At 46.4% G+C, this 14,646-nt stretch overlaps 1 protein-coding gene across 1 annotated transcript in view; it reads right to left on the minus strand.

Annotated features, from left to right (window-relative positions):
• The window catches only part of PCP4 (Purkinje cell protein 4), a 55,515-nt gene extending 46,219 nt beyond the window's left edge, over positions 1 to 9,296 (minus strand). Inside the window, exon 1 of the mRNA XM_025983376.2 lies at positions 9,163 to 9,296. Within this exon, the coding sequence (XP_025839161.1) occupies positions 9,163 to 9,171 (9 nt within the window). The 5' untranslated portion in view covers positions 9,172 to 9,296. The remainder of the gene's footprint in view (positions 1 to 9,162) is intronic.
• Between the last annotated feature and the right edge of the window lie 5,350 nt (positions 9,297 to 14,646).

Raw genomic sequence — 14,646 nt, forward strand, 5'->3', positions numbered from 1 at the left:
AGTCAAGGAAACCGCCAGGTGAGGCAAAGACTTTGTCAACTGTGATCTCAGTGAGATTTCACGGCAGCCGTGCGCTGATGCTCACCTCACCAATCCCTCCTTGTGTTATTGGGATGGGGGTGAGGCTCAGAGTGCACACTTGAACCTCTAGAATCAAAGTGGAAGACCTGGGGGAGGAAGGAATGACTTTGTCAAGATTTCTGTTGCTGCTTTTTTTTTTTTTTAAAAATCAGGCTAATAAAAAAAAAAAATCCAGGACAATATTGTTTTTCATGTATTTCACATCCAAGTCCTAAGTGGAATTGGGGCAGGTGTAAAAGAAACTGGGTTGTATCTAGGATATGACAGAAAATGAGAAATTTAATAGAATAGGAAATGTGTAAGGGAAACCGACACTGGATTTTCCTCAAGAAGCTCTGTGATTCTGAGCAAGATTTGCCTTCGGGCACTCAGCTCCCTATTTTAAAATGCCTACTTCGAATGAAATGACAACAGTGGTCTGCTTCAATTCTCTGAATTCTAAGTAGGACCATGGAAATGACAGTCTTTCTCTAGGTCAGCGGTCTTTGAGCAGGGTGACTACACTCCAGGAACCGGCAGGGCCACCACGTTCAGCTGCACAGGTTGCGCACAGCACAACCCCAGGGATCACCAGTGATATAGACTGTGGAAAAGAATGGCATCTCTGGGGATGTAAGGTGCTTCACTGTCATAACCACGCACAGGGAAGGAAACTTTACAATTTCTTTTTATGTCTTTCTGAGATCAAAGATCAATAGGAACAAAATAAGGTTTTATCAGTAGCTAATAACAGGATTGATACCGACATTGTCATCTGGGTGAGTGGGAAAGAATGGGAATCCCACGACTCTTGACTTGCTCTCAGAATATCACCGTGGGCTGTGCGGCAGTTGCTTGAGCTCTGGGAGGGCGATTTATGGATCATCGATCCATAAATCCATTTATCGATTTATGGATCTACCTCTAGGTGAACTTGTCTTACATAGTGACCTGCCACAACATGGGGGAACCTTGAGGATATCATCCTGACTATACTCAGCCAGGCACAAAAGGACAAATACTGTCTGAGTGCACATATACGAGGTCCCTGGAGTAGTCAGATGCATAGGGACAACGAGTTGAAAAGCGGTCACCAGGCGAGGGGAAAGGGGAGGGCACTTGTTGTTTAATAGGTATAGAATTCCAGTTTTTTGTCTTTTGTCTTGTTTTGTTTTGTTTTGTTTTGTTTTGTTTTGTTTTGTTTTAGAATTCCAGTTTGACAAGATGAAACAGTTCTGCAGGGCTATTTCATAATAAGGTAAAAGAACTGAATATTGCGGAGTTATATACTTAAAAATGGGTAAGATGGCAAATTGGATGATATGTGTTTTACCCCAATTTTTAAACATTGTGCGTACAATTTCACAGATTGAAAAGAATGCTAACGCCGTCAGCAAAAGTAACAAGGAAGCACGGAGGGCACGGAGGGCACCCCTGCGACTGCTAGAGTATCTTCACGAGCACCCATGCGAGCTTCGAACCCACGGCCATCAGATTAGGCTGGAGAAGCGCAGCTACCGAACCTGCTGGACCGATTCATGGCATCGGGGATTTCTCTGCAGATCAAACAACTGTCGGGAAATGTGAAAAAGAAAAGCACAGGTACACTGTGTCATTTTGCCAAGCTCGGGAAAAGAAAAGTGATGCTTCCCTAATAATCTCTGATGAAAGAGGGATGTTACTTAATAAGGAAATTATATATGTTAGAATCTTCCATGAAAAAAAAAAAAAAAAAAGAAAAAAAAAAAAAAAGAATCTTCCATGTAAAGACAGGTATGGGGACCCTGGCGGGCTCAGTCGGCGGAGGAGCGTGTGACTGATTCCTGATCTCAGGGTTGTGATTCAAGCTCCCTGTCGGGCAGACAGATTGCTTAAGGATTAAAATGATAATAATAAAATAAGATAAAAACAGATGTAATATCTTAATTAATTTTTAAATAGTCGGACTTAGTACCTGACGGACATAAAAGTATACTGGCAAAAAAAAAAAAATTAAAAATCTTGAGGATAAAGACATTTCCTTGTTCCATTTTACTGTCTTGCTTGGTTAAGACAAACGTTAATGAGAATTGTCAACCCCCGGGGTCCTCTTTTCAGGCACTGTATAAAATTAAAAGAACCGATCACTTTGTTAGAACCTCGGCCAAGCCACAGGTGTGGGGTTATGAGGACAGATGACCATTTCCTTCGTCCTGCTGCTCCTCCACAGTTTGGGATTGTGATAGCGGGGAAAGCATAATCTCAAGCCAATCCAGCTACAACCTCAGCTATCAAACAGCTTTCAAATAGTCAGAAACAAATATTTAAAAACTAACATTCAAAAGTCACTCTAGACCATTGGGTGAAGGATCAAAATACGGAGGACTCGAGATACTTCCGTCTTGGCAAAGCCCATGACTCTCCTCAGACTGGGAGCAGAGACCTTCCAGGGAAATGGATTCTCCTGTTCTCTATTCTAGTTCCATTGTGATATGAAAATTGCCTCATTTCAATACTTCTTATCAATTCACACTTTTTGGCTTCTTTTCCCTTAGATGTTCTGCAGAGGAGTTTTTTTCAATTTGTGGGTGATTACCTTCCTGCTTTATGATTCTAATTTGTCTTCCTTTTATTTATAAGGTGGCAGTTTAAGAGTAAAATGTAAAATAATGGCATTTAGTGGGTGATTGATTTTTCCACCGGCAACGTTATAAATATGGCCAAGCGTTTCCCTCTCAGGAATGGAATGAGAAGTAATTCAGTGAGATTCCAAAGCATAAATTTCGGGCTATTTGCAAGGCACTAACAATATTCAAGCAGATTGATGCCTGGAATGTGTACCTTACGCTGAATTGTTCATGTAAAACAGCCCAGAAATGGATGTAGGATTTATAGGTTTGGGCCACTGGCAGGTGTGGCAAGCTTGCTTGGCTTAATGGCACAAAACAGTGATCTGTAGAACATTCTCATATCCATGCTCGAAAGGCACCTGTACCAAACAGAATGGAAAATATTTCCTCCTCATTACTTAGACCTCACTTCGTTCCAAGGATCGGATGAAGAATGGCAAACAGTGGATACCTGGGGGTGTTAGGAATATAGAGTCAGAGCCTGCTGGGCTGCACGGGGGCACGGTCACACAATCCAGTGTCTGACTTCCCAGGAGAACACAGGCAAATGCATCTTTCTGTGTATGAATTGTCGTATATTCCTATTTTAAATACCAATTAACTGAAAATATTTAAATATGCAACCAGAAGTTACAACACTTGGTTAATTACTATAAACATCAATGGCTAACTTGTCGATATGAATTAAAATATTCGAATATATGCAATTTCGCTTCCTGTGTGCGAGATCCATTCTGCCTCCAACAATATGCACCAGAAGTTATCTCACTAAAGATCTGCTCAGGCTCTCTCTGATCCCCCCCCCTAAGCACAGTCAAATTGGTTTTCTATTTCAATACAGCAAACCGTTTTGTAGGGCATTCACGGGCTCTGCCTCTCTGGCTACGGCTCCTTTTGTTTGAATTTCATAGAGCTTATCTGAAGTGAAATAGTCCCAGTGGAGACTACCCCCGAACTATAGGATATTAGAATTCTCTGTCCCTCCTTCTGCTCCCCTGGTTTCCTTGACATTTTTCCAAATGTCAAGAGTTCTTTCTGTCCAGATTCTCTCCAGTTTCTCTTATTTCTTTGCCTGTCCTGAAAGCATATAAATGTATCCTTTCCAACTTAAAAGATTCAAATGACAAACCCAGATTTCAAACCCAGAGTAAAAAAACAAAAAAAAAAAACAAAAAGATAGAACTTTAGTTCTCCAAACCTGTCTGGACCACAAATCTCAACATTTAGAAAAGAGGGTGTCAGGTCTATTGGTCACTTTAACCGATAAACTCACACCCCGAAATCCATTTATTCATCCAGTAAGGGGGCATTACCAAGTGCCAGACCAGGAGCCAGGTCCTGGGGACAGTGTAAAGTTGTTCCTATCCTCAGGAAGCTTATGGTCCAGGTGGGATAATCCCAATAAATAAAATGCAACCCGTAGTACTTGTTAGGGTCTGGACGTTTGTGTTTCTTCAAAATTCATGTGCTGAGATCCTAACCCGCAAGCTGAAGGCATTGAGAGATGGAGCCTTTGGGAAGCGATTAGGCCATGATGGGGGCTGCTCCATGAATGGGACTCGTGACCTCGCATAAGAGACCCCAAGGGAAGAGACCCCAGAGATCCCTGTCCCTTCTTCCACCATGTGAGGACTCAGAAAGGAGACAGGTGTCTATGAACCAGGAGGACGGTTCTCACCCGACCAACCCGGCTCCCTGATCTCGGATTTACAGCCTTCAGAGCCGTGAGCAATAAATATCCAAGGTTTATAAGGCGCGCACGCAATCTGTGGCACTTCCTTACAGTAGCCCAAACAGATGAAGACAATAGCATGAGCTTTGATGCTGTGTCTTAGAAAACCATCAGCCAAATATAACATAAATCAGTGCAAATTAAAGTCCTTCTTTCTGCCCCCTCCAGCAAGAAGCCCGTTCTAGAAAGTCATTCTAAATTAGTGAAAAGCCCCGGGCTTGAGCTCATGATATTATTCAGGGGTTCAAGTAGCACGATGCACCCAGTACACCGAGGACAGAGGACCAAAGACAAATGGTGAACACCTCCCTCCTGTGACAACACCTCTAACGAAAAACCGAGGTAAAAATTATAATTTAAAAAAAAAAATAATGTAAACAACGTATTCATCATAAATTCAAGGCACTTCCCCTGACAGAAAATCGTATTCCCTTTTCATCTTGATCACACTATTCAACTGAACCCTTAATAAAACAGAGTGTGAGTCATTTCTTCAATTTTTCTTTCTGAAAAAAAAAAAATACATCTTGCATTCTGTCATTCTTAGAATTCTAAAGAGGAAAACAGTGAGGCTTCTTAATCGCACGTCGTTTGTTAATGAAATGCAGGATCGGGGGAATGAGTTTTATGGCAATCCGTTACAATCATCAGCCCAGCAAACACATTTCCAGGCTGAACTGTGACCTCTTCCCACTGCAGAAAACATGAACTTAGAACCCAAGTTGAAACTGGTGTCTTTCTAGACCTAATATCCCCAGTTAGAGGAGAGAAAGAGTGCCTAGTGCCTATCCTGCTGTGATCCAGCAAAACCATGTGGATCTTTCTGGATCTTTCTGTGTCCCTGCTAGTGGTACTCCCCCCCCCCCCCCCCCCCCCAAATGAGGTTAACTTTACAGAAAAAAACTGAATTGCCATTTGGCCTTCTGTTGCCAGGCCTCCGGGGCCAATTTTAAAATCCATTTTATGCAAGTACCCCCAGCATCTGTGCTTAACTGGTCTAAACCACACAGTTCTCTGCAAACCCGGTCATCTGTCCGTGAGCATTTGCTGTAGTTCACCATGACGTCATATGAGGCACACGACTATGATAAATCTCATTCCAGTTCTGTTTCTTACTATTTGTCTCAACACTGGGTTACCCTGATGGCTGACCGGGTAAGTCCCAAGCAAGTGTCCTATGATATTTTTTAACCAACAGCTACTTTTGAAAAAAAAAAAAAAAATCCCGTCCTTTCTATGACCCACCTCAAGATTTAAGTGAGCTTACCCTCCCCTTGCAAATCTCTCTCCAGACAATGTTGTTCACTGTCCTCTTCCTTCTTTAGAGATTTGCTGCAGAACCAGTAGCTTCTGATTCTGTGCTAAGGACAGGCATGTGGGTCTAAAGATTTGCCCTTAAATGTCCTCAGTGTGCTCCCACCATGCCTCTGAGAGGCATGATCCTTTTGTCCTCAGTGTCTGGATGAAAGAAAGGCTCATAGCTCTGGTGCCAAGTTGCAACATCCCATCCAAGCTTATGCAAGAAAAGAGTGGAGACGGGAGGATGCCTTCTCAAAGAGGTCTCAGGTCTAATTAATAACTGTCAACTGATGCATTATGCAACGGGAGCTCTCCCCACCCCCTGCAAATAGGGTGATGGTGTGTATCATTTTTTAAATCGCTTCTCCAAATGTTTGCCTTAATGGCATTAAAATCTTGCTCCTGGCCCTCCTAAATAAGTTCTTTTGAAGAGCAACTTAAAAATGCACACCTGCATGAGAAAATGGGACTGACTGTTATTGTTCATCGGACTCCTATTTGGTGGCTCAAAAGAGGTCTTTTTCTTCTCCTGTGTGGGAGTCCAGTTGAAGAGAGAAGGGAATGACTTTGTACACTTCAGCCTTGGTGGCTAGGATTTCTAAGGCAGCTAATACACCTTACCCTGCACTTAGATTCCTATTAAATTATCTCCAGGCCCATCTGACATACTCTAATCCTGAAATGTAAATGAGACACCCCCACAAACCACCTCCACTCTCTCGGTGCCCTAAAATTGGACTTGACTTTCCTTGCTTTACTTGAGCTGCTCTTTTCAATCACCTCATGCCCCCTCCACCAAAAGCATTGTCACAGGGGATGGAGAAGATACTGTGTTGTGGCGTCATCCAGTTGAAAGCCAGCTCAGTCCCCGGGGCTGTACCCCCTCACCGCCTTCCCCCTAAGGCTCAAAGATCTGGAGGAGCTGTGCCCACCTGGGGAGCACATGGCCCTTTGGGAGCCTCTCCCCCCAGCCCAGCTGCAGCACAGCCCAAGGGAGCAGCTGTAAGCTCAGCGGGCCCTAAACCCTGCCAGCTGGAGCAGGCCCTGTTTGCCCACCAGACTCAAACAAATCCCGAAGTCAGAGGAAAGCCTGACAAAATCCATTGCTTCGGCCCTCTGCAGTCATTAGTTACACGAGTAAGTAAACGATCATCTGAAATCCATCCCTGCCTGAGAGCTATTAAAACAAGAAGCCACATGTAATTCATCCAACTAAGGAAAGGCTTTGGGGTGGGGAGAGGTTCAGTTCTCTACCCAGAAAGGAGCTTCTGTTCAACTTTATTAAATGTTTTAAGCAGATTTAAGTTTTAGTGAAAGGACAAATTCCCACCCTCTGAGGGACACACAACCGGAAACTTGGGGACCAGCCAGAGAGCTGGTCACCCAGCTGGTGGCCAGAAGACTGGCACTGCAAGTGATTGTTGAGGGGGGCCTGGGTGCAGGAGGGACAGGAGGGGCAAAGGTGGAGGAGGGAGCTGGAAGCGGTGTGGTGGGAGCACAGGGCGGCAAAGGAGCCAGATGTGCATCCTGCAGGATGTTCTCAGCACCACAGGAAGCCCTTGCAGTGGCCTGCTAGGGTCTGAGGGAATGGGGGGTGGGGGGGGGGGAGATGGGGGCAGGGCACAGCTGCACAGCTGCCCTAATTTCATGTTTGGCAGAAACGAGGTTGTGACCCTAATCATGGGCTGAGCTCTGGGACGTTTGCTCTCTCCCTGGGGACCCACAGTTAGGTGAACACCGCGGAGGTGAGGCATTCTGGAGATGCCGGCCACCGCCCCGGCTGGAGATGGGGTGACAGCCCGAGGGGAGCCAGCAGGAGCCCCACCACTCCAGAAAAACCCAGGGTAGCTAAGTGTGGAAGAAGGGCGCCGGGGGCTCTACTGTGTCCTGACTCAGTATGAGACTGTTAATTTGTATATTTACAGACCTCCAACCCCAAAGCCTGCGCTTCTCGTGGTGAACAGGGTGAGCTGCCATAGGGTAGAGGCCCCTGAAGTCTCGTGGCCTCCAGCAGAAAGCGCAGGGGCCTGGTCCTCCTTGCCCCATCTCTGCTTCAGGCCCCAGCTGCTTTTCCTCCTCCTCCCTCCCCTCCTCCTTCTCGGGCACCCAAGGCTCAGAGACCTCCATGTGCTCTTGGACCCTGAGATCACCGGGCGGCCGGCTGCCAGCCCCACAGCCTGAGTCCTGCCCTTCACCAGCCACCCACATGGAACCAGTTCACCTTGAACTTCAGTGTGCCTCAGTTTCCCCATCTGTCAACTGGGAATAACACTAGCACCTACCTCACAGGACTTGGGAAGGCAAATGAGACAACACAAGTGGAGCGCGGGGCTGCAGAGCTGAGGGCCGAGAACAGGCAAGCTCGGGGTGTTACTGGAGCCCCCCAAGCCTTCTCGGTGGGTGGCGGGGAGGCTTCCAGCCCTCCCATCTTCCTCCCACACTCCCTTGCCCTCACTCGAACCCCTGGCTCCGTCCCAAGCCCCATCCCTAAACCCTACATTCTTGGCCCCCTCCTTCCTGTCCTGTGTATGTCAAAAGTCACCCATCAGAGAGAGAGAAACGCAGTGAAGGCGCATCTTATTTCTGAAGTTAATTTTACTCTAGACTTCCAAAAAAAAGGATCCCCCATCTGTCAAAAAAAAAAAAAAAAAGACAGAGAAGATAAAAGGTCTTTAGAAGTCATTATTTAGGTGCCGACCAAAAAAGACATGAAAATGGATTTGTCCCAATTACTGAGCTGAGTTAGGGGGTGGTTTGTACACCAACCCCAAACCTGCTTCATTTAAAAGAAAGCAAGAGAACATGATTGTCTTAAAATAAAATGAGCTCTCAGTTTGCCCCAGCAAGGTATCTTCTTTATGAACATATTCAGAGAAGGGACTTGCAACCGAGCACTGTCGCTGCTCTCCTGTCCAAGCGTCTTCCAGGCCGAGCCGCGCACGCAGGGCTGGCACGGTTCACACGATTTGCCCCTTTCGCCAGTGCCCTGATGAACTGCAGGTAGAGTTTGGGCCGCGAGATCCTGCCCCCGCTTCTCTCCCAGGGCTGACTGTCACCAGCGGGCCTGCCTGCCAACATGCTGCCAGGGCCCCCCAAGCAGACACGTGAGGACAAGCGGGAAGCAGTGCAAACCTCCCAAGACACTAAGACAATCGGTTTCTCCCCTGAGGTCTCAAACCCAGGGCACTTTCCAAAGTCACAATGACATCGGAAGCAGACGGTTAATCCCCTTTCTCTTTCTAAGGCAGATTTCTAAAAGTTGCAGACTTAACCTGTCAGGTGTCTGCACCTGCTGTGCCAGCCAAGCTGCCGAGAGTGTCAACCCTCAGAGAAAATAGTTACGGGGCTGATCTGCTCTTCATCACCACTCGGAAACCCTTCACATTTTTTTTTCCCAAGCCCAACTGCGGCCAGGTCCCTTCTCACCCCAAGTGTCCGTCTGCAAGCAGCAGCGCCACTCACCTCACTCATGTTGCTCTGGCACTGCAGCTCCGGGATCCCTGTGCTCGGCACCGTGCTCAGCACCCAAACCGCTGCTCAGGGGTGGCTCTTCCACCGGTCCTGGCTTTTCTCTTAAAAAGGGCTGCTTGGTGGCATCATGCCTCCCGTAAGCCAATGAGATTCATTCACCTGTCCGCACGCCGCGCGGGCATCTGAGAGCACGAGGTGCCACCTAGCGGAAGGCAGCAGGAAGCTGGTGGCTCTCTGCTCCAGATTCCACCAGGGACAGAGACTGAAAGGCTAGATATTTTTCTTTTTAATTTTTTTTTTAAAAGGTCAAAGTCAGAGGTACAGAGATCCCCCACGGGTTGGCCATTGTTTATTAGTTCAAGGGCGCAGGATTTAGATTCGGGGAAAATACGTGTTCCATATCAATGGAAAGAAGGTTTGTTTTTTCGAAGCAAGGCCAGTTCTGGGAACAGCAGCCCGAGCTCTCCTCCCGGCTGGTTTTCCCAAGAGCTGCAGCCTCCTCCCCTGTTCTTCATGGCACAAATCTCAGGCTTTCAGGGGAACATTTTTCCACTGTCCCCCACCCTGCCCCCAAATCTGCTAGGCTGCTTGTACCCCGGGAACTTCCTTCCTTGGTGGGAGGGCATCGGAGGTCTGGGACATGGGCTTGGAGAGCCCCACTGTAATGAGACAGAAGGGCCCCAGCCCATCTGTGATGTCACAACCTCACCAGCAGCAGGAAGAGGATGTGGGCTGGACCCTGGAACCTGCCAGTGGTTTCATTGCTGCAGCCAGTGCCGTCCCTCTGTAAAGAGGTCTGGTCCTTTCACCTGGACTAAGGAGATGCTGAAGGGTTTTCCCAGCAGCCAAGTGAAGCCTTGACTTTCACAGCCGGGATCGTGATCGATGCAGAGAATGAGGTACATGTCACTGCCCATCTGCTTGGCCCAAGGATGGTCGGGACACCCTTCTACATCTCACCAGCTTCAGCTCGGCCCCAGGTTCAAGCAGGAGCCTCAGCTGGAGAACGGTGAGGCCCCATCCTGGCAGATACTACAAACGATGACTGACAACTCCTCAAAGGACCTACTGGAGATATAAACATATCCAAGTGACAGCTACCAAATAGCTCACATGGATAAACACATGAGAAAGTGGGTAGTCGCTACTCAGATGCCCCCCTGGGGGACCTCACCCATGACTCCACGTGGGGAGACTCAGTCAACAGCTGTGTGACAAACCAACGCTAAGCTCAGACGCAACTCTCATTCCTTCCGTTGGCTTCTCCTTTCAACTCCCTTCTTGGGTCCACCTCATGAGTGGAAGGCCATACATCCCCAAATTGGTACCAGTGAGTACAGGTTGCCCATGGAGGGGCCCCTGGTCTCTGCTTGCACACATGAGCAAGCACCAACACGAGGCAGCCAGAAGCACAAGACTCCTAAGACTTGTGGGAACCAATCTTCCTAATTTATAGCCACTTTACATGGGAATGTCTCTAGAGAAATATTCCTTTCAATGGAAGGATAAATGTATTCGTTATAATATTTCACAGAAAAACAGAAATTGAATATATATATTGAATATATATTGAATTGAATATTTATTTATTTATTTATTTATTTATTTATTTATTTATTTATTATTCAGACCAGGGGAAGGGGAGCAGGGTTCACTTCTCTGTGTGAAGAGCAAAACGACTCCTTTCTCAGCAAAAGCCTGCCTAGTTGGGGATTTTGAGCATCCAGTTGAGCACACAACTGCTTTTAGAGATGCGGTCTTAAAAGAGGTACATAAGCTAAAATGAGATCATATGGGTGGACCCTAATCCAATAGGACTGGCACAGATTAATGGATTAGGACACAGACCTATGACAGAAGGACGGCCCTGTGAAGACACAGGGAGAGGATGGCCATCTACAAGCCAAGGAGAAAGGCCTCGGAAGAAATCAAACCTTGATCTTCCAGCTTCCAGCCTCCAGAACTGTGAGAGAATTAATTTCCATTGTTTGAACCACCTGGCATGAGGCACTTAATTATGGTGACCCCAGCAAACTAATACAGGTGCCATAGCAAGTGTCGAAGAAGACTTTTAGGGGAAGCATAGAAAGATCTTAAAGCAAATGTGATCAGTATCTGCCATGTGGCAAGCAACTAACCCCGTTAATTTCCCCAGGATGCTTTTTATAACACCATTATCTGCTATTAATGAGTCGGGGAGCTATCTGCCTCAAACACAAAGCAAAGGTGAGCATGGCCAGAGAGAGAGAACTGAGCAGCCAATGGGAACTCAGTACCCTTAGGTTACACGGGATGCATCTGGGGGTGCATGCCACATAGTTCTGGTTCCATATCTGCTTGGGAGCCAGCTGCATGGACACCAGGGTACTGGGTGTTACTCCCATCATTTCTCAGAAGCTGGGCCTGTGGTACACAGCTCCCAGCCCCATCCCTCATCTTGGGGGAGGGGTGCCCCCACAAGACCAGCCATCAGGTCAAGGATTGCAAAGACTCCCTGAACCTCATCTTGGGATCCCAAGGGACAAGGATGGTAAGTGGACAAAGATGGTAAACCTTTTCAGTTGGTTCTGATAAGCAGTCAGGTTTGAGAGTCGTTGCTTGAACAGCGATAACACACACACACACACACACACACACACACACATACACACCTCACTCACTCCTTCCAAGCTTTCCAGGCCTCCTCCTGACTCCTGCCGATTCTCCTTTCTCTAGCTCCTTTTAGAATCCGTGTGGCCCTCTCATATGACTCATAGTACCCAAACACTCTATTATATGGTAGATGGAGTCATGAACCAGAAGCTTAGGACTTGAGTCCTTGATATGAACTATGGTTTTCCATGTGACCTTGGCAAAGCCTTTCCATTCCTCAGTATCTCATCTCCTCTGCTGGTGATATAGAAATAGTAAAATCTTGCACCTGCCAGCCTAAGCAAGAATATACACAACAAATATATTGAGCTGAGAAATAAATTTTTAAAGAACTTCAGGAGAATTAGATCTATAGCTTCATATATTAGATGCTGGGGAATACTTCAACCTTGCTGAATTAAGATACAGACACGGGGGTTCTATAATTTATGAAAACAAATATATGTAATGTGGATAGATTATTTTCAACTTCTTGGGGATGTGATCCTGCCCAAAGGTGCAGACATGAACCAAGCAATCTTTCAAAATCCTCCTTTAGGGTTATTTATAGGGCCACTATATATTGATGACCTGAGGCTTTCCATCAGACTTTTATACCAAATGCATCATTTACCTATAATTTCAGGGGATGTGGAGGCTTTTTAAAAATTCACCTCCTGCTGCATTTTCCCATCTTTCCTTCTCTAATGCTTCATGAGCTGCCATGTGCATGCACAGCTCAGGCCTCATCCCTGAACTTCGAAGGTTTGGCCCAAGGGAGGATGTGGTCCTTCTCCCAGGGTGGAGTCTTCATGGCCTAACATCAGTGGCTAGACCCTGCCTCCCTTCTGCCTTCACTGTCGCCCTTCAGAAGACCCCTTAAGTCCCTGGGCAGCCCTACCCCAAAGGCTCAGCATTCCTCACCCTAAAGGGTGGACCCAATAATTTCCTGCCTCTGATCCCCCACCCTGCTTCCTACTGCCTTTAATTAATTAATTTTAATCCCCTTTACAGATTCTAGCTCTCTGACAACCTCTGGATGCCACGTGGCCCAGAGCCAGGAAGCCACTCTACAGATGTAGAAATGTAACATGATTCTAGAGACTTCTCCCAGTAGCATCTGTTTATTCCAATGACTGATTCAGGTGTGAGCTGGCTTGCACAAGGCTTGCCTCTCCCCTCTTGGACTTTAAGGTTCGTGAAAAAGGGTGAGGCCATCCCATCCTGTTCTCTCCCCCATCTCCTATGTGGGCACCACGTTAGCTCTCAAAACCACTTCCAAACAAGAAAGTTTTCTACCGGCCACCGAGTGTGGAGGCTGCTGTATAAGGAAAACTCTTTGTCTTTTTTCTATATAAAAAAAAAAGCCAACATAGGAGAATTTTCTCTTTTAAAAATGAGAAAAGAGGATATTTCAACAATCTCCAGGTTGTCGGATTTTAAACCAGCTTTTTAAAAGAACTTTTAAAAATTTGGGGAAAATAGACCTATTTTAAACCTAGATGACTGTGTTTTGTTGACTTTTTTAAGGAGAAAATAGATTAACAGAAATATTAGGCTATGGCCTCCCAGGGTTTTAGCAAATAAGATTATACAGCTGCTGTTCTGCAGCCGCCTCTTCATTCCCATCCCACACACGTGTTTCCCCCATTTCTTCCGTCACCCTTAACTGGATACTCTGCATAACAGATGTGTACGTTTTATTACTTCTCAGAGGTATTGAAAATTCGTTTTTCTCGAGTGCTCTCTCTCCCTCCCCCTCCATGTCTCACACTCTCCTAAAACAGCGTGCAGTTTCCATCCCATCTTGGCACTCTGTGAGGTCACCTTTTCTTTAAAAACTCACCAGGCACTAGAAGAGAAGAGAGGATGGTGTGGGAGATGGACACGGGCAGGTCCAATCTCTCTGCCATGGTTCTGAGCACCTGTCTCGTCTCATCTTCCAACGTCAAATGCTACAGTCTCACCAGAAGCTGCTACTGTTCTGCAGGTTTAAATTACTCCCTGTTTATGGATGGAAAGGTCATCTTAGAATCTGCAGTCCCTTTTAGCTCAATTAAAGGTCCAAGGCTGTCCTGGGGATAAGGTCTGCCTAGAGAGCTCCCAGAGCCACGTGTCACCCTCTTCAGCTCCCCTTTTGATGAAAAGGTCAGCAGTGTTTGCATTCAGAGTCTCGGACGCCTCAATTCCAGACCCATCGCTGAAGGGCTCTCTGCTCTCAGCAGCCATGATAGCTCTCAGAATTTTGCTTTATTGAGATTTTAATTATTTCCCCTATGCTTACTCCCTACACAGGTGAACTCCAATTCACTCTTCAGCAACTCCTCCCAAAATTTCAAATCAATGATTCTGCAAACAGACCACTGGTCTGGTATTATAGGCTGATAGTGTCTCTCCAAATTCACACCTCAAAGTGCTAACCCCCCAATGTGACCATATGGGGGATGGGGCCTTTAATGAAGTTATTGAAGTTCAATGAGGCCCTAAGGGTGGGACCCTACTCCAATAGGGCTGGTACTTTTATAAAAAGAGGAGACACTAGGGATTCACGTCCAAGAGAAAAAGCCATGTGAGGATACGGGGAGTAAGCAGCATCTACAAGCCAAGGAGAGAGGCCCCAGAGGAAACCAGCCCAGGAAAAAACAATTATAAGGACAATGGAATGTCTTTGGCTTCCACTACTTGAGCTGTTGCTGGAGGAAAATAGGGCAAGGCTGAGAGTGATTAGGAACTAAAGACTAAGTGTGAAACCCAGGCCCTCTTGAGCAACATGCAGAAATTTTCATGTCTTATGCCTGCAGCAGAAAAAGCTGAAGAACAGACCCAAGACTGACCATATGTTGC

The sequence above is a fragment of the Vulpes vulpes genome, chromosome 15 (assembly GCF_048418805.1).
Source record: "Vulpes vulpes isolate BD-2025 chromosome 15, VulVul3, whole genome shotgun sequence".
Taxonomy (NCBI): Eukaryota; Metazoa; Chordata; class Mammalia; order Carnivora; family Canidae; genus Vulpes; species Vulpes vulpes.